Source organism: Nipponia nippon, unplaced genomic scaffold, assembly GCF_047370975.1.
Source record: "Nipponia nippon isolate SJK-2023a ecotype South Korea unplaced genomic scaffold, ASM4737097v1 scaffold_3, whole genome shotgun sequence".
Classification (NCBI taxonomy): Eukaryota; Metazoa; Chordata; class Aves; order Pelecaniformes; family Threskiornithidae; genus Nipponia; species Nipponia nippon.
The window spans coordinates 86,201,934-86,221,616 of NW_028262347.1; the positions used below are offsets into that span (position 1 = coordinate 86,201,934).

The 19,683-nt window shown below is 41.7% G+C and overlaps 1 protein-coding gene across 8 annotated transcripts in view; it reads left to right on the forward strand.

Annotated features, from left to right (window-relative positions):
- Positions 1 to 18,821, forward strand: part of SGMS1 (sphingomyelin synthase 1) — a 98,586-nt gene extending 79,765 nt beyond the window's left edge. For all 8 annotated transcript variants that reach the window (XM_087765866.1, XM_087765865.1, XM_087765872.1 and 5 more), the window contains 5 exons: positions 3,022 to 3,864; positions 9,183 to 9,300; positions 12,867 to 13,020; positions 13,755 to 13,921; positions 16,283 to 18,821. In XM_087765866.1, the coding sequence (XP_087621992.1) occupies positions 3,242 to 3,864; positions 9,183 to 9,300; positions 12,867 to 13,020; positions 13,755 to 13,921; positions 16,283 to 16,462 (1,242 nt within the window). In that variant the 5' untranslated portion in view covers positions 3,022 to 3,241 and the 3' untranslated portion in view covers positions 16,463 to 18,821. The remainder of the gene's footprint in view (positions 1 to 3,021; positions 3,865 to 9,182; positions 9,301 to 12,866; positions 13,021 to 13,754; positions 13,922 to 16,282) is intronic.
- The last annotated feature ends 862 nt before the right edge of the window (positions 18,822 to 19,683 follow it).

Genomic DNA, 19,683 nt, shown 5'->3' on the forward strand with positions numbered 1-19,683 from the left:
AGCCCTTGCTGGTTATTTCACTCTGTTCAATCTTGTGGTGTGGGTATTTTGAGATACTGGTTTTACATGGCATCATTATCGTAATGTGATTGGTATTATTATGATAATCACATTGTTATTTATAATTTGTTAACAGATACAGGCTCCTTAATGAAGCATATCTGCTGCGGGTGGAGGGAGCATTTTAGTTGCCTGGCCCAGACTAATGACCTGTATCAGAGCTGGGGAGGCTTGGGTGGGCACGCGTCCGCATGCCTTGCTGGGGCAGTGAGGCCAAGCTAAGCCGGTGGATGTGGCCTAGCAGCAGCCAATGCATTCCCACCTTCTGTCGTCAGCTTTTGTGGACAGGAGAAGACCTTTTGTGGAAGCAAGGGGGCCAATGAGGGTTGTTAGTCTCCCATGTCATTTCTGTGAACCTCACCCGATCAAGCTTTCATGAACACATGATAGAAAACGAGGTATTTTTCAATGTGACAAGCTGGAAGGTGTAAAGAAGCTTTTTTGCCTGTTCCTCCCCCATTAGACAGGCTGTGAAATGGAGGTTTGAATGATAGGTGTTCGTTAGAAATTTTAGTTGTTTTTTCCTCATTTTAGCTCTCAATGAAAACAACTCCATGGCCTGTGTCCTTGGCAGAGTATTATCTTTCCTCTAAGCCTTCCTCCCATGAGTATCAGTTACTGTGCTTTTACAAAAGGTGCTTGATAGTGATTTACATGCTGGTGGTGTGATAGCAGCGGGCTGGGATTGCACCTGGCCAGCACTACGCTTGTGCTCCCAGAAACATCATCCGTGAGGACTGAAGCTTTCTGCTCAGTAGCTTCTTGCTCCTTGGTGAGCCCCGTGCCATCATTGTGTATTTGATCCTGTGCAGTTTCTGGTGCTGCATCTCATGGATTTCAACCTGAGTTTTGACCCTAGGACAAGTGTGAAAGTGTGTGTTGCATTTTCCTTCACTTAGACACTGATTCCTTGAGTTGTGAATTAGTGGTGCATCACTTGAGACTGAAATATTGTGGACATCAAAAAGGTGATGATGTTTCCATCTCCTTGGTCTGCAGTGAGCAAGTCGAGTCACAGGCATTAGTAAGTGGGGTAGCTCAAGGCTGACATCGCCCTTAATGCACAGACTGAGTCCAAATGGGGAGCTGGAGGCAAAACATCTTCCCATAACTGCTGGTGACACCAACTCTCTCCGGCATGGAGTAAGAATGCAGGGTTCGTGCTTAAGCTTTGTGCTGCAGCTGGTGCCAGACCCAGGATTTCAGGTGCCCTGTGGTAACATGACTACAGTGAGTACAGCAGAGACCAGCGTGGTGGAGAGCTGAGCTGCTCTCCTTTGGTCAAAGTCTTGTAGGAGTTTCTAATGTGGGTTAACATGCATAATTCAATCCATCATTTTTGTCCATGTTCAGGGCCGTGTAACTAAATACCAGTTCGCTAAACACAACTTGAATAATGAAGGGATCTGTGGCTAAAAGCCTTCCTCAGTACATATAATCCCACTGAAAAAAAGAAAGAAGTACTACCAGTCCTTCGTCCAAAGCTTTTTCTTTTCTCAATCACCAGACCTGGTTCATTCCACAGAGAAACAGATTAAAAACTGCACCTTGTGTTTCTTGCTCAGTTTAGAGGTAACAGGTCAAAAAAATATATTTATGTGCAGCATTGTCACGTTTTGCATGGGAGTATAGCTCTGTGTCTCTTTTGTACCACTTCTACTCCAGTCATGCCAGTAGTGTAGATTATTTTGGTTTTCCTCAGTGGCAACTTTGCTCCCTGTGATGAAACACAAACATCTGGTAGCTTGTAAGAGGCTAAAAATATTATTTAAGCTGATAAAGACATGATACAGCTTTTGAAAATATGAAGTGTTTTTTTCCTCATGCTGTTACTTTCTTTAGGTCACTTTGTGTTTACGGTGTTGCAGCCTCCCGCAGGAGAGGCTCAGTGCATGGGATGGCAGGCTGGAGACAGGGGTTCTAATTGTTTTCCTCTCTTTGCTCTGCGGAGGACCAGTTTTTGTTTGTTCGTTGAATAAACATCTCAAACCTGGGAATGTGCTGGTGGCATTCACTGCCATGTGATTGCTGCCTCGTGCTGAGGATTTTGCTGCTCGTGTCTCAAAAATGCAGGAAGAAGTTCCAGCAAGTAACATCTGTTTTCCTGTAATTTTTTGATGACCAGCTTTTCTAAGCTTTCTAAGATATTTTTGTAATTAATTGGGTGTAGAAGTTTGTTACCTAGTTCCTTTTTTATTTTTTAAGTTTCACTTTCATTTTTCTACTGGTTCCTTTTGTTAGGTGATGACAAACATTTATTTGAATTGTAGCAGTATACCATGGAAACTGTAAAATTTACCTTGAAGAGCTGCTAAACATCTGCTAGAGTCCTGCAAACTGAAATCCTTCGGTTTATTTTCATGCTAACCTGTTTGGCCATTGATTTTCCTGCTGGTGCTTTGGCCCAGAGAGTATAACCTTGATTATTTACATAATTTCTTTTGTGTTGCTGATCTGTAGAAAATCCTTTTTTGTGGTACACTAGATGTTTTTGTTCTGCAAGGCAAAAATTAGGCTTTTGATTCAATAATTAGGTACAACACACTGCATTAAGATACCAGTCTGTAAGGAGGAGAGGTGGTTTGTTACGTGAATAACACTGAACATTTGCGCTGTAGATCCTTAAATCCAGTAGTACTAGGATTTTAAGAGGTGTTTGGGTACTGGTTACAGATCAGAGCTGCATAGTAGTAGAAAATTTTACAAATACAGAGCAGGAAGGAGTCCTTCGCACAGCTGCAAAGTGGTGTTTATAATACAAAACTGTTAAAGCTCTTGAGAAATCAGTAGCAAGCTTGGAAAGGACAGTGCTGTGTGTATAAGGCTAGAGCTTAAATCAGTTAGTCTTTTCCATGCCAGCATCTAGCTTTTCTTTTGCAGTAATTTTGTCTTTAAATATGAATTGCAAACTCTTGGTAAATACTGTCCTAATGACCGGTTTTGGGTTTTTCCCCTCCCCAGGAAGAAGAATGCCAACACGAATATGAAGTGAACTGTTTCCTATGCTTGCCACAGCGCCTGGGTGCTCGTATCGGACGGTTAGAGACAGGGACTTGCCTCTTGCCAAACTGGTTCCTCGGAAAAGATGAAGCCAAGGAGGAGCTTTCCGATGCGCTGGAGTCGCAGTGACTGCTGCCCAATTTAAAATCGATGTCAAACTGTGCCCCGGCTGCCTGGCGAGATGAATGAAGTGGTGTTGTGGTCACCCGAGGAGGTGACGAATTGGCTAACGGAAAATGCTGTGCCGGAGTATTGTGAGCCATTGAAGAGCTTCACCGGGCAGGATTTGATCAACCTCACAGAGGAGGATTTTAAGAAGACACCTCTCTCCCGGGTGTCTTCCGACAGCGGACAGCGGCTATTGCACATGATTGAAACTTTAAAAATGGCTCACCACATCGAGGCTCACAAAAATGGGCACATCAACGGGCACATCCGCGTCGGTGTGAGCAACACCATGGGCGAGAATGGCTTCAGCAGTAAAATGAAGCTGAACGGGATGCCAAATGGGTATAAGAAGGAGATGATAAAGATCCCCATGCCAGAGCCAGAGCGCTCACAGTATCCTGTGGAATGGAGCAAGACTATCCTGGCTTTTATTTATGCACTTTTTTGTTTCATCTTTACCACAGTGACTATCTCAGTCGTTCATGAACGAGTGCCTCCCAAGGAGGAGCAACCTCCCCTACCAGATGCATTTTTTGATCGCTTTGATCGGGTGCAATGGGCTTTTTCTATTTGTGAAATCAATGGCATGATCCTTGTAGGACTGTGGCTTGTTCAGTGGCTGCTTTTAAAATACAAGTAAGTAAAACCTTTTGAAAAGTGAGTGCTAGGGTATACTTCTGACAGCTTTTGGAGATGAGATACTGGTTTACATCCAAATAAAATGAAGTTTCTTGTGATCTATCTGATTTTGGTTTCCTAAATTGAAATAGGTATCATGCCATAGACAAACTGCAGTTTGTGTGGGCTGCTTGTGCGAAAGGGAGAAGTTCGGTCCAACTGCTACCTAAGAAACTAGCCCTGGTCTTGTTTGCCTGCACAATTAACTTGAACCCTTCTTGTGTGTGAAAAGCCATGAATTGGATGTAATGATGTTCTTAACTCAGTTGACTGTCCTGTCTGTTTAGAGAGAGCACAGCTCACACTGTTGTGAAAGCAGCTGTGAACCAACTTGGGATCAATGTAGTGTCTCTGTAGTTTGCCTGATGTAAAGACCTACCCTAAGATCATGATACTCCTGGACAAAAACAACAGGCAGTGGTTTAGTCCGTGCACCTAGCCAGTGCTGCGTGAAAAAATGAAGTACGTTTTCTGCTTGACATTAGATGGAACAGGTAATGTCAAATACAAAGTATGTCAAAAGCTAATCATAAAATATGCAAAAGCATAGATATGTGCTGAATTTGCAAGGTCTTAGTGGTTGTCTGCCTCCTTGCTCATACTTGTCGGAATTGCAAGGGTGAATTTGCCTGCCAGTGGAACTAACCTATCACTCTAAATTAAGTATCCGCACGCTCTTTGTAGAGGGTATTTATACTGCCATAAATCCACACCTTGGGCTGCCTTACCACGAGTGTCTGATTATAAACCCTTGTGCTGCCATGGCTGTGAATGAAGTGTTCAAAGTCAAGTGGCTTTATGCAGTATAAGGTGGCATATCACTTTTCCTTTCAAAATCCAGGCACAAGCATGTCGCCACAGCTGCCCAGCCCAAAGAGGGTCTCCTCTTCTCCTCTGCTAATACAACATCTCATTCTTTACCTATTCACTGACTCTTTTTTGTGACTCCTATGTAGGAAACTGAGGAAGGAACGTAATTTGGGCCGCACCATGTGAAATACAAGATCCTTCAGTTCACAGGACTTTGTTATGACCTTAGAATTATAGATTTCCCTTTTCAAAAGAAATAAAAACAGAGGCCAATGCATCACTCACCCTTATAATGGAGAAAAACATTAAAACTTAAACATAAGCATGTGGTTCACCAGCTTCATAAGGTACAGGCGTCTTGAAAAGAGAGAATTGCTAAGCTGGGACAAGGTACCCTTGTGCAACACAGCTGTGGATTTCCATAGGAATGTGAAAAATGTTTAAGTAATCCACAAGACTGAGATGGTTTATTCATCTTTTCTGCTGCTTTATACTGCTTGATGTATTTTATCAGGTGAAATTTTAAAACCGTTGCACACTTTTACAGAGGTGGCGTTCCTCAAAAAGGAAAGTTTCTAGAATGGTTATTTTATTGTTATTATAGGACTGTAAAAAACTGTGGAATTGCCTTTTTTTTTTTTTTTTTTTTTTTTTTTTTTAATGTGCACATACGTACAGGAGGAAGTATTTGCCCTGGCTTGGCCTCTTGTTTTGTTTATGGCTGTAAGCTTCAGTATCACTCATATGTTGGTAGCTGCAGTGCTACCAGCTGCACTCCAGCTCTTCTCCTTGCTGCTCCAGCTGCCTATGGTGAACATGGGGGACCATTAACTTTCTTGAGGTCTCTGAGCATAAATGTTGTTCAAAACCAAGGGAAGCATCTAGAGAAGGTGACATGGGATTGCTCTCAAGAATGGGGTGTCAGGTTAGTAGGGCAATATAAGGCATCAAACACCCTGTGATGGAGCTGAGCAGAATCTTTAGATTAAGAACAGCAGAATCCATAAGGTCCTTGGAGATTTCGAAGCAGTGAGATATGGGTCAACTTGATGACAAAGTATGTTGGTATCGCTGATAAATGTGAAGATTTCCCCCCCACCCCCATTTGCTTTGATGTGTTTGTTTTTGCTTGCTTTAGAAGGGCTCTTCTGGTGTTAGGGAAAGATGTCAGGGAGTCACAGAGCTTTCCATTCCCAGTATCAGCCCTGGAATAGCTGGTCAGCCTGTGTACTGACTACATAATGCCTTGAAGACCAAAAGTCATCTTTTGTGTCAGTGAGCAGAAGTATCGAAGTCTGAGAGGCCCAAGCTGTCGGTAAGGAGCAGAAACGGAAGAATGGGAGAGGGGCTCATGGGAACAGGAGCCCAGTGAGGTGGCTTTATCTGGAGGACCTCATTCTCGTGGCTTTGGATGGTGAACCTCTAAGTGCTATAAAAAGAGCTGAATCACTTTTGTGGCATGGGTTATCACCTCCCTTTGAAACTTAATTCAAGAATAAAGGAAAGGAATTATGCCAGCTAGACCTTCCTCACTTCTCTGATGGCGTCAGGGATAACCATTGCCACACTGTGTTTGAGATCTGATGATAAGATGTGAAGCCAGGTGATTGCTGGGCAGGATGAGACCTGGTTCCTCCCCTACTCAGATGATAGAGATACCATTCATGGATGTCTCCGAGTGCAAACTCAGGGTCACTGGTGAACCAGCAGCATTGTTACCCGTGAGCTGAATTGCAGACAGTGGCTGGGTTGAACCTTTGCCCGAAGGAGGCAGCTCCATAGTTTCAGACTTTTTCAAACATTTTTCTTTGCCAAGCAGTGAAATTCCTATTGCTTATCCTACCAGATCCATTATTTGCTGATGACCTGATTTCATCCAAGCCAAGCCTGCTGTTCTCCCAAGCAATGAAGTAGAGATAGAGATGTGTCATTCGTAATACTGATCACTCAGGTCTTCCTTGTTTAGTCCAGGGATTGCATGATGGTGTTGAATAGGACTTATGTGTCTTTATTGGACTGCAAAGTTGGGGCCAAAATGGAAGAGGGCGTTGGTGTGTCTGTCCAGCTAACCACAGTGCAGGGTTTCCCTTGGCCCCTGTTACTGCCTTCTTGCCTGAAAATTAATTTTACCTTCAGGTGGAGACTGGAGTTTCTGGCTGGCTTCGGGGCAAAGCACTAGATTTGGTGTGAGGAAATCGGTGAACATCCATACAGAATACTGTCCATGGCATTGGGTTGGTTTCTCACCAGAAAGCAGGAGCAGGGCGGGTGTGCAGGTCTTGGCTGGGGACTCCGGGCTGCCCAAACCTTTTTCTGCAGACACTGCGGGGAGCTTGAGGAGTCCAGGCGAGCTGCTGAGGCAGGATTACTTCTCTGGGAAGCATTCCCAGATGTTTTGGGACAAGTACAATGCTGGGTTTTGGCCATGCTTGACATCTGATTCAGCCTGCACACTCATGGGATTGAAAAAGCAGCATGCTGGCTACCCATGTTAGGTGAGGTCTGGATAGTTGTAATAAAAGTTGTCTTGGCCATTAATAAGTTTAGAGGTTGTACTTGCTAGCTGGCTCGTAATCACACAAGCGCACACACAAATCCTTTTGAGAAGGGAAAATATGAGGCTTTTTACTTTTTTTTTTTTTATATTACAGTACAGAGCACTTTGACGCAGACTTTCCTAAGTTAAAATATGCTAAATCCAGCTAAACCAAGTAGGTTTGTGGGTAATTTTAATTTAAAAAAAAAAAAAAAAAAAGTTCAGTGCTCAATAAAACACTGCCGCTTCTTTGGTCTTTCGAAATACAGTGCTGCTCAGTCTTTAATCCCCAGCCCCCCCTGTTTGTCTTTATACCAGATTATAAAGAAAAGGAAGTTCATGTCTGATTATAAAAGTCAGTCACAAGTGTGAGATCTTTATTGGATCACCCTTCTGAGAGAAAAATTCCACATATGAAATACAGAGGAAAGCCACTGCCCCAATGGCATGGTGCCTTCCACTCTGAAATTTCAGTCCATGGAGCTACATTAATAAAGTATAATTTTTAACTCCCAGCTTTGTCCATGTTTATACCAGGAAGGGGGAAGAAAAAATATGAAGTACTGTGTTTCAATAGCAGTAAGCACTCAAGTGCAAAATGCATTTACACTGTAATAGTTGAAGCTTTTCTGATAAATTAAGACACTCGAGTTGTTACTGATCTGACACTCCAAAGTCATCCTCCTCTGAGAGTGGGGCACTACAGTAACTCTGCCAAAAGCTATTAAAAATAAAAAAGATGGCCAATCTTGAGCTTTGAAAGAACTCGGCTTGATAGAAATATTATTTTTTTAAAAAGTGAATGCTTCAAAGTAGTAACAAATGAATACCAGAACTTGCTTCTTGTGTTGTAACCCTTGTATTCCCCAAATGATCATAATTGTAAATAACAATGTTTTAAAATCAACCAAAATCAACAGGGTCTGTATTTGCAGGATGCAAAGGGTTGATGTGGTTAATGTCACAAACTGCTGTAACTGGATTTGCCCTTGGTTTTTGTAACGCTGGCAGCGATTTCTCTTTGGCAAGCTCAGATAGAGGTTGCTCCCACCCTGATGGATGTGCCAGAAGGGGTTTAATTGTCATAGCTCTTTCCTTGTGATGTTATCAGCTGGTACATAGCAGTGAAACTCAACGGGCCAGTTTTGGGTCTGGCTGTCACTCTTGAGTTGAAGCTGCAGCTCTCTACCCCGTATGCTCTTGCTGGTTTTGCAGAACTGCATCACGGTACCACAAAATTGCATCTGCCCTCTCTGCGTACATCAGCGACTCGTTGGCAACCTTCAGTGAATGAATCTCTTTGCAGCTATGGCTGCTGGCCTTTAGAGTGGCTTCCCTTGAAAACAGCCTGTCCTGTAGCCAACGCAGCTCTAAATTTGTGTTTTGGAGGTTTCGTTGCTGATGTGAATTGCTTCGTCTTTAATGCTGCTCAGAAAAGATGTGTTCTCGCTCGTTTGGGTCATACAAGCTATTTCTTCTCAAGCAGGCCTTTGTAATTACTCAATGTGTGTGTCAGCCATAATAAACTTACTTCTTTTCATCGTATAATGAAAATATTGTAACTTTATCCCCTGCCTTGAATAGAAAATTAGTGACCACTCAAAGCTAATGGAGGGGTGTGGGGCATGAAATTCCTTTTAATGTCTTCAACACTAACTCTGCACAGGCTTTTGTATTCTAATCCTTCTATTTCCTGAAACCACCTTCATGGGTAATGTTGAGTTGCTCTTGTGTTTCTGACCTGTAAAGCGTGGGAATATTTGTAAAGTAATTCAGTATTCTCAGGTGTAAGCTGATACTGTCACAAATTTCAAAAGCATTGAGAACAGTTGGTAGTTTATTTTAGTGACCTTTGCATATGTTGTTTGCATTGAGTGAGCTCCTTATTTTTTTCCTCTCTTTTTTTTTTTTCCCCTCTTTTTTCTTCTAGGTCTATAATTAGCAGAAGATTTTTCTGTATAGTTGGCACACTATACCTGTATCGGTGCATTACAATGTATGTGACTACACTCCCAGTACCTGGCATGCATTTCAAGTGTTCTCCAAAGGTAAACTTCTGGCTGCCTTTCCATGTTTTAATCTGTATGTTTTCCCCTTGTCCTGCTGTTACTAAAACTGTGAGCAATACTTTCCCAATAATTGTTACTAATTGGAAAATACCAGTTTGGCATGATGGGGACGTCCTTCTGCAGATCATCAGCTTCCCTCATGGTGAAGATGTTGACAGTTGCTTTGGGGCAGTGCAGGCATTCCCACCCATTTTGAAGTACTAATCTAATGCTAATTTCTGCAGCATTTTCAACTAACGCGCACAATTAGCATTTTTTTTATCGCCACTGAAGCAGTCGAAGGTGTGCAACCTGTGGAGATGCCACGTGTGACTCATTTATTTCTAAACACTTCAGTGTTTAGAAATATATATAAAATACAAATAATATATATTTGTGTGTGTGTACGTATAAATATATACAAAATATACAAATTCAAGTACAATTTGTATTTGAAAATGGCCCAAACAGATTTTTCTAAGGCTGGTGAAACTCTGTCTCCTTTGCAGCCATTTATCCCTGCATGTATTTTTGCCATTGTGTTAGCACAAGGATTTGCCACCTCCTCTTCAATCTAGCGCTGACTCCTGTTTGTTGTGCTGAGGAATAAAATGGGCTTGCGAAAGCTGTGGCTGAAACCAAGCTACTGAGACGGAGCTGCTTAGGCAAGCGCCTTGTAGTCAGTCTGGAAGGGTAATTTGCATGCTCAGGGTGGAGATGGGACAGGGATGGTGATGTTGCATCCATCTCATATCACACGGGCATTGATATAAGTGTGGTCCTTACTGCAATGTGTTGTTTGTGGTAGGGAAATGCAGTCTAATACACCCTGGACTTCTATGGTAGGGAACAAGGTGCATATATTAGGCACAAGTGCTTTTGTGGTTGATTTCTGTACCCCTCCTGGGGTTGTTTGTCTATAGGTTGATTTAAGCAGGAGAAAACGGGGCGGGGGGGAAGTAATAAGTAATTTCTGTGAAATATCTACTGCACGCGCAGTTCAACGACTTTGTGCGCACAGCCATAAGTTAGATGACAGGCAGTAAAATCACTGATTTACAGGTAGTAAAATCCTGATTCAACTTAGTACACATGCTGTCGCTGTTTTGGTGAGGATTGCTGGTACGTACAAACAAAGCTGAAATGCTTCAGTTCCTTGGGGAAATAAAACCAACGAACGTACTACACCAGTTGTTTGACAAGGCAGAGCATTTGCCATGCCATGTGTGGCTTTTTGAGGGACCAAGGTCTTTTGTAAAGGGAAGCGAGTGGGAGAGGAGTCAACATCGTATTTGATCAGTCAGCCATTATGAAATGAAAAAAGAAAGAACACTGGTATTTATGGGCTGAATTGAGTAAATCTGCCATTTTTGGAAGTTTACAGCGTTGGCAAGTCCATCTCTTTACTCAAGTAAAGACAAGCTTATGTTGTGCTCTTCTGTTGCCCTGATAAGACTGAAGATTAGCTGGGCTTTCTTGAAAGATATATATATACTGGTGGGAAAAGAATAGCCTCTCAACACCTTACTGAGTTATACATGATTGTGAAGAGTGGGCTTTGGGGAGCATTTTAAGGTCTTGTAAGGAGCTGTTAGCAGGAAATGTTTAATTGCTGCAAAGGCCCTGCTTAAATCTGTCAGAAATTATTAATTTCCACTTCTTACAGCAAGACCGAGCTTTAAAATAAAAGAAAAACATGCCTATAATGTCCATCCAGGGGGATCTGTGTTTAATTCTGACTGTTAAATAGTTACCATGGATTTTAAAACTTCATAAAATGAGGTAAGGATGCAGCACTTGTGTAGTCGCATGTATTGATCCACTAGCCCTGCTCCTTTGAGCTCAGATGGTTCCTGCTTCCTATTGGGTCCCAGAGGTGCGCAGTACGTCCTGGTTGTGCTTGTCCCACAGCATATGTTTTCTTTGTGGATTTGTTTAATGTTTGGGCTTGTTTTAGAACTGGGAACAGCAAAAGCAAAGTCTTGGGACAGTGCCAGCTGCCCTTCGGTCACCTGGGAGGAGGGAGAGGGGCGTCCTCACCAGAAGGACTTGGTTTGCTTCGATTTGGCTTTCCTAAGGCAAATCGAAGTTTTCTCAGAAATACCTTCTGAGCCAGCATCATGGGTTGGAGGTGGGTCAGAGCAAATTCATCAGGTGTGGAAGAACGTCCCTGTTGCTCACGTGGATTGTGTGAGTTAAAGCCAGCGCAGAAGTTTGGCACCGTGCTCTGACAAACACCATATATGTTTCTTTTGAAATGTGAAGCAGAAAGAAATGATTTTGAAGACTTTCCAAGGTGGGGTGGTGGGAGGCCTTAGAGTTTGGAGTGAGATACTCTCTTCTGTGCATTGAATCTGGGTATCGGCAGCTGGATGTACAGCTTGGGCAGTTCATCCTGTTTTCTGTTTGGAATATCATCTGTAGGGCCTGCACTGTTACGAACAAGATGAATTAAATTAAGCTTGATTTATTTTTAGGGTGCATTGCCTCTTGAACAGAAGGAAAACCAAATGTTTAGAGAATGTGACAAAATTCTAGCTATAGCTAGATATTTTTAATTCCTTTTTATCGGTGAAGCTGGATTGTGACACTATTACAGAAGTCGTAGGTTTTCCAGGCGTCATTACTCTGAACCTCACTGTGTGTATATATATATATATATATATTTATACACACACATATATACACACACCCATTGTATATCCCCGTGCAAGAATATAATGAATAAAAAGAGATCTGAACCGATTAGCTCTGGTTGAAGATTCCCACTAAAAATCATTTTCCTGCACAGCCATGAACATTAACAAAGGCTGCCAACAAGACCTGGGAGAAAGGTTACACCTTTACATGGTAGCAGCAATAAATACTTATAAATAACATCGAAAACAATTTTTGCTCACCTACCTGTTTTACTGTAAGTGTAGCGCTCTGAGTGTAGCCACTGACAGGAGTTTAACAACTTTTGGACCAGTTTTTTGCTTTGGTATACTGAAAAGATGCTGTGTTTTTCATTGCAACTGGAAGTGACCTGGTGTAAAGGGCTTTTACACACACACACACATTTTTATATATATATATATATATATATATATATATATATATACACATACACACAAATAGGTGTGTAAATAAAATTGCCTTTTTTCCATGCCTTTTCAATCTATATTGTGAGCGTAGGAATAAACAGTAGTCCTTTGGGATATTGTATTTATAGGGAAATTGTAATGATTTTCTTGATTCTTCATACACTGAATACTTCAAATAAAATAATATTTTAGACAAATGGATGGAGGTGCATATAGCCTGTGCTCACATGAACACTAGATATAATAGATGTAAAGCATCAGTTAAAAAAATAAACTCATGTCTCATTTCCAGTCTTTTTCCCTCTAGAAATGTTCTGCTAGCTTTTGGAAAAGGTTGTGGATTTACTGATTGATCTTGTGTATCAAAGCAAAAAGAGAGAATAACTGAAAGGCAAAGTTGCTGGCTAACACGATTGCTTTAAACTCTGAAAGGTTAACGCTGATATTTTACTGTGCTTCTGTGTTTTACTCTTCCACCAGCTTTTTGGAGACTGGGAATCTCATCTGCGAAGGATAATGAAATTGATTGCTGGCGGAGGATTGTCCATCACAGGATCCCACAACATGTGTGGCGACTATCTCTACAGCGGTCACACCGTCATGTTAACTCTTACATACTTATTTATCAAAGAGTGTAAGTTTGTTACTGTTCATGTGGAATTCCCTGTTGTATAATTCCTTGCTAATTGAATAATTATTGTTGTGCTGATGGGTAAATACAATTAAAGTAAAAATGCACGCTTTTACAATTAAATAAAAATAATAGAACTTCAAAGACATAGGGCTTACTAAAAAAGAAAACTTTGGAGACAAAATAAAACACTTTACCATGTAGATGTATGAATTAAGCATTTTATTTTAAAAAAAATTTTTGTTTAGAATATAATTGAAACCTTCATTGCACCCTGCCTGATGAATGGTATTTCAACTATGTGTCTCCTAGTCTAGAGAGAAGAATGCCATGCTAAATGCAAGGTTGCTCATTTTGCAAGAATCAGGCCTTAATGTATGCATTTATCTTTTATGAAAGGCAAGAGGAATGGATGGCTATCTATGTAGAATCAATATTGAAATACAAATCAGTTAATTTTGCTGACCAGGATATATTATATTGTTATGTATTGGGCCTGTTTCTCGGAGATTTCATAACTTTTCTATTTTCCAAGGATCTGATTACCCCTGAGTACAATTTTAAGTTACATCTCAAGAGAACGATACTATTTTGTGATCTCAGCATTCCTGCTCTTAATGCAGGCATCGTACTACCCGCCCAGGATTGCAGTCCACGTCATCTGCTAATTACACCAATAGTCTTGCAAGCTGATAACATTACACTTTGAAATAATCGCTGCTTGTGCTTCTTTCCAGATTCCCCACGGCGACTCTGGTGGTATCACTGGTTTTGCTGGGTACTCAGCGTGGTGGGGATGTTCTGCATCCTCCTTGCTCATGACCACTACACTGTGGACGTGGTGGTGGCTTACTACATCACTACAAGACTTTTCTGGTGGTATCACACAATGGCCAACCAGCAAGTGAGTTTCTCCCAGTCTTTGGATCTGCGTGGCTCTGCTTGCCATAGCATGGTGGTGGGCGAGTATCCACACTTTGCCTGGAGCCTTTCTGAAAGAGTAGGAGTGGACTCACCCATGTCTTGTGGAGCATCCCTCTCTTCCCCCCTCACATGGACTTTGCAGGAAAGAAAGAGGTGTCATCGGTTGGGTTCATCTTGCATCTGGATTGCAAAAATATCTGAAGGTCTGCCTGCAGGCAGGCAGGCCTCTCTGCTTCCACTGTGTAACCTCAGTTTTTGAAGTCCTTCTGAATTTCGGCCAGTTGGCCGGTTTTGTGATAGCAGAGCAAATCATTTAGATGTGGTGGGGTTTTTATCCTTTTGTTTGTTTGTTTGTTTGTTTTTGTTTTTGTTGAAGCCAGCTGGGTTTTCCTTGTATGCTGTGGCTTGTCTCCTTTAGTTAGCTGACAGGTCTCTTGAAGAATAACATGAGGCCTCACTAAAAATGAACCAGTTTTTCAAAGTGTTTCCAAGTGGTGGTAAGTTCCCCTGACCAAGGGAAACGTTTTCCTTTTGGAGGATAGTACAGCAGAGAACAGGCTGCTCCTGTCCTAAGGCCTGTGTCTGGGAAGGCATGAAAAATAGGGTGATGAGGGAAATGCTGAGAATGAGGAGCTGCTTAGGAGACACAGCACTTGATGGGAGAGAGCAAAGCATGGTTTGTAATACTCAACCAGAGAGCAGCGGTAAATGACTCAAAGGTCAAATGAAGAAGTCTGAAGGAGGTCTCATGTCTTTCTCATTGTTCTTGCTTTCCTGCCAATGAACCAGATCAATAAGAGATGAGCTTACAGTGCTGAGGAATGTGAGAGAAAATGTGCAAGTCTGTTATCCGTGGCAGAGACCTAGTGAGTTAAGGGAAACTTACTCTTAGGTCTGTAACAGCAAATTAGCATCCAAGTATTTTCTGTGCAATGTGGAGAAAGATATTTTGTTTATCTGTTGCATATGGCTCCAGTTAATTATGTTTAAGAAAGACGTAGTATGATGAAAGGAAAATAGTTAATATTGTGATGGTACAGATTTTTAGATCATATCAAGGTCTTCTAGCTACCATGTCATATTATTCCAGTGGCTTTGATACTGCTTGAAGAATACACCACTGTCAAGTCCTGTGGTACGTTTTTACCACCAAATGCCTAATTGCAAAGAATGCACTTTGATGTTCAGTCAGTTTGGGAACCACTGTGTTCAATAGCAATCTGTGCCCAGACTTTGTAACTCTTGTTATATAGCACTAGACTGACTTCCACGCTTTGAATTTGCTCCTGGGCTCCGTCAAAACAATGGTGCTGAGTGGCCATGCTTCCAAGCTGTAGGCTACTAGAGTCAGGATTGCCTTGAGTGCTAATGAGGACTTGCTTCAGGAAAGCCCTTTGCCTTACTGTATGAAAATGTACCTGTTTTGCTGCGTGGTGTGACTCAGAAGATGGCTCAACGTTGCTTCCCTAACCTGCTGAGATGTTGGGAAATGCCGATCCCTGGATCCTTACCTAAGCATGCATTTGTATGCTAGTCTCTCCTTCGTGGTGCTGCTCCATGTGCAGGGGGCTGTGGCTTGTATCTGACCTTAAAATTAAAAGCAAAAGCCCACTAGGGCTAAAGTGGTTTTATTTTACATGTAAGTTTATGACATGAAAAGAAAGCTTAGCATACGAGCCCCGTGCTTGCACTTTCTGGTGGGCTGATATAATGGTTCCCTGCTCTGGTGTTGAAAACATGCAGCAGGGTAGTTGGATAACTCCCTCAGTGCCTGCCCGCTCCTTGTGTCTCAGCTGTGGCTTGCTCAGGGCTAGGAGAAGCAAAAGGGTGGGTGGGGACTGTTAGAGAGCACATGGAGGGCAGGGCAGGGTTCATAACCTCCTCCAGATGGGTTGAGGCATGCCTTGCTCATTGCTCTGTAGGCACACGGCTGAGCTCCAAAGTGATTCTTGAGCTAATTTCAGAGATACTTATAGAAAACAGCTGTCCTTTGGGTGTTGTTTTTTTTTTTTCATTCCCAAAGGAGAGGAGAGTGACCTTTTGGACCATTCATGCTTTTCTTATGGGACCACAGAACAGTTGAGGTCTTGGAAACGAGGGTTAGCCTCACTTGGGAGCAACATTTGGTGTGTGCAGGGAGGCTATGGAAAAATAGCTTGGCTCCTCTTGATCTTCGTCCATGCAGATGTTTGGGAGGTGTTTCTAGATATCGAGAGATTTTTGGAAGCAGCTGTAAGCAAGACACCACTGATGAACAGTAGTAAGCGACGTGCAGTGAAGTCATGCAAGTAAGTGACGTGCTCTTTTGTAATTCTCTTTTTTTCTGATTATCTTTGTGCAGGTGCTAAAAGAAGCTTCCCAAACTAACCTCCTTGCAAGGGTCTGGTGGTACAAGCCCTTCCAGTACTTTGAAAAGAATGTCCAAGGAATTGTACCTCGCTCCTACCACTGGCCCTTCCCCTGGCCAGTGCTGCACCGGGGTAGGCAGGTGAAGTACAGCCGCTTGGTGAATGACACATAACAGCGTGTCAACGGACAAAATGGGGGGGAAAGGACCTGTCCCAAGTGCTAAGAACTCCGAACGAGAATATGCCATAAAAAAATCAACTGCTCCCTAACCCTTTCTTTTAACAGTTCCCTTGACTTAACCTATTCAGTTACCTGGTAAGCACTGTGATCTTTTTTTCTCTCCAAAGGATCTGCGTTGGACAACAATAAAGAAAATTTAACTTACCATGCACTGTTATACATTTCTTGTTAATAGATTTGGGATTTACATTTACCCATCACCATGTTCCTTTGTATATGATGCGACAGCATAAATGAGAGCTTTTATATCATAAGTTCTGGTCTTTCCAGTCACGTCTGGGAATAAAGCATATTATTTTCTTGGGAAAACATACTTTTCATATCTCTTGCCCCGAAGATTGGGCTGTAAGCCATTTTCTAGCAAATGACTATATGAAGGTTTCTAAATACCTGCCTTGGGTAAAATCGAGAAATCTTTCTACTTGTTGCACCATGCTACAACTAAGATGATAGACACAGGAAGATTTGGTAATCTTGATTTTGTAGAATCTGCAGTGACTGTGTCAAAAAGTGGAAAAAAAAAAAAAAAAAAAAAAGAAAAAAGAAGAAAAAAAAAGTTGTAAAGTGATTTTCTAAGTATTTCCTAACTATTTTTCAAAATGTGTATGAAAATTAAATTTAAAAAGATTTTTACATGTCAGAGAATAGAGAGTTAAAATTTGAAGAAAATGCTTCTTGGGAGAGAGAGATTTGTCTATGTTTCTAGTGCCTTTCTTGTCTTGATTGTATGGTCAGTAGGCAGTCTTAAATGTTTTTATTTAAAATAAAGTATTCCATGAAAGCAGAATTATATATACTGTATAATTACTAATTTTTGCATTTATAGCTAAATTAAACTGGAAATTTGCTTATAATGTTGAAGTTGCCATGTGTAGGGGGAAAAAAACAAATTAAAAGGGTCCGATCTTGCTCACACATTGTGGGCCGGTCAAACTAAAAGGTATCACTTTATTGTCTACTTGGTAGCTGTATTTTAAAAAGAAAAACAGCCATGAATTCCTGTTTTTTAAGAATTTTACAAATGATCACTGAGTGAACTACAAATGGTTTCTCCATCCTGTATTGAAATGTTGTTGAAAAACAACAAAGATAATCTATTTCTTTAAAATATTTGTGCAGAAACTGCATGTAATTATAAGTTTCACTCCTACCATACATACTGTATGTTTGGGGAAGTATTATATCCTAAACTTGCCAATGTGCAGAACAAAATAGTTTTTTTAAAGAATGAAGAAGAGAAAATATATATATAAATATATATATATATATATATCCATTCTGTATTTTACGTGAAGCAGAGTTATCTTCTGTAGGGTTTTTGTGTATTCACAAGGTGATATTTGTATTGTAAAACAACAATGGTGAAGGAAAATAAAAAGGCTTTTGAAAAATGTAGTTTCCTTTATCTTTTTAATATTAAGTTTAAATTTAAAGCTGGGTTTATTCTTCCAGACCTTGCCTTTAATTTTATTTGTTATTGCACTGTAGGCCATCAAATTTGGACTGTATGGAAACTGCATTGATTTTGAATTGCTGTTCACGTTGGGCAAAACAGTGCCTTATCTGAAATAAATGCTATGCAATAGATGCTGATCATCCGGGAGTGGATGGGAGAAGCCTTCCTGGGAGCCATCACCAGGGCTTGAAAAATCTACCCCAAAACTGCTGGGACGGAACACATTGTAGGGTAAACATCCATGACCCCAGGATGTATCAGTCCTGTTAGTTAAATGACCAAAAAAAAAAAAAAGTTAAATTTCTGTGAGTATGTGGTGGTGGAAGTGTCATTTCCTTCTTCTTTTCCTTTTTTTGGAGGGGATGGTTTAGCTCTACTTCTCTGCCCTGTTCCTCAGCCTTGGCCAAAATCTTCCTTGAAGAATTGATGGGGTGTTACTTCTGCTGCTTTGCCTCGCTGTTGCTTGGGATGCTAAATAAGACTAACCTGTTTCTTATCAGTTCTTTTTCTCCCTGGGAGGGGGGGGGACTTCTTCACGTCCCATGCTTCTTGGCAAAACCCTTTGCAACAGCCTTTGCAGAGCTGCCTGTGAGTTTTAGGGATCAGCTCTGCATGCTTTACTTTCAATTCACGGTATTATATTTGCAACTATGTGGTTGAAAGTCAATTTTTAAAAAAAGCAAACCCATCATGAGGTGATTGCTTGAGAGAATTCACGCTCCCAGACGTAAATGAATTAGTAGATTTTTCAAGACCTGGCATCACGCACATCAAAACCATTGACATAAGCAAATGTATGGATATATGCACATGACATTAAATGGAATCTGCTGAATTCTGCATTGTAGTGTCTGACTTACTGCATGGATCTTGCTAAATATGGTTTCATTTTTTTCACAGCAGAGTTGTGCTTTGGTAAAGCATGCTGTCTTGAGAAATAAGTCTGGGCAAGCAGGGATGTGGAGCTCAGCAGTGTGGCGTTGCTCTGGGTGCTGCCTAGCCTGGAGGAGGGGACCAAGGGAATAGATACGGGATGAAATTGTTGTGCATCAGTGTTAACTCCAAACTGTGGCGCTTGTGCTGCCTTGTTGTTCTCCTTCCCTGTGAATATCTGCTTGGCAGCACCAGCTTTTTAAGATGGGTGATGGCTTGTGATGGCGCTAACGCTGCAAGGAGCGATGTGAGGAGTGCAACCGCTCATTGTTTAGCATTGTGCTAAGTATTGGGGATCCCAAATTTCCCACCGTCAAGCACTTGAGCTGTGTTTCCCCAAAACCACTGGGGTATGGTACCTCTACAGTGATTCTTTGGTCTTTGCTTTCTGGAGAAGTGTAGCCAAGGGGTGGTGGTGGCCTCCTGGAGACTTTGAGCACCCACGCTTGCCTTTTGAACTTTGTATTTCTTGGGTGAGATCCTTGCGCAACTTCCAGGGGCAATCCTGTTCCCAATTAGAGGCTGAACCGCCATGTACCTCGTCCTCTTGCCCTGGGGCACTGGTGCATGGGTGCATTGCGTGCTACGTTGGGTAGCGAAGCTTGTGCTGCTTGGGTGCACGTGGACCTTTACCATTGATGCCCATCAGAGAGGTGAGCACAGCAAACTTGTGCCAGCGTGGAGCAAGAAGTCGGTAAAAGAGCTGAAATCCGGTGTTGTGCTGCCTTGATCAAAGCAAACAGAGCTAATGGCTCTTTCCACAT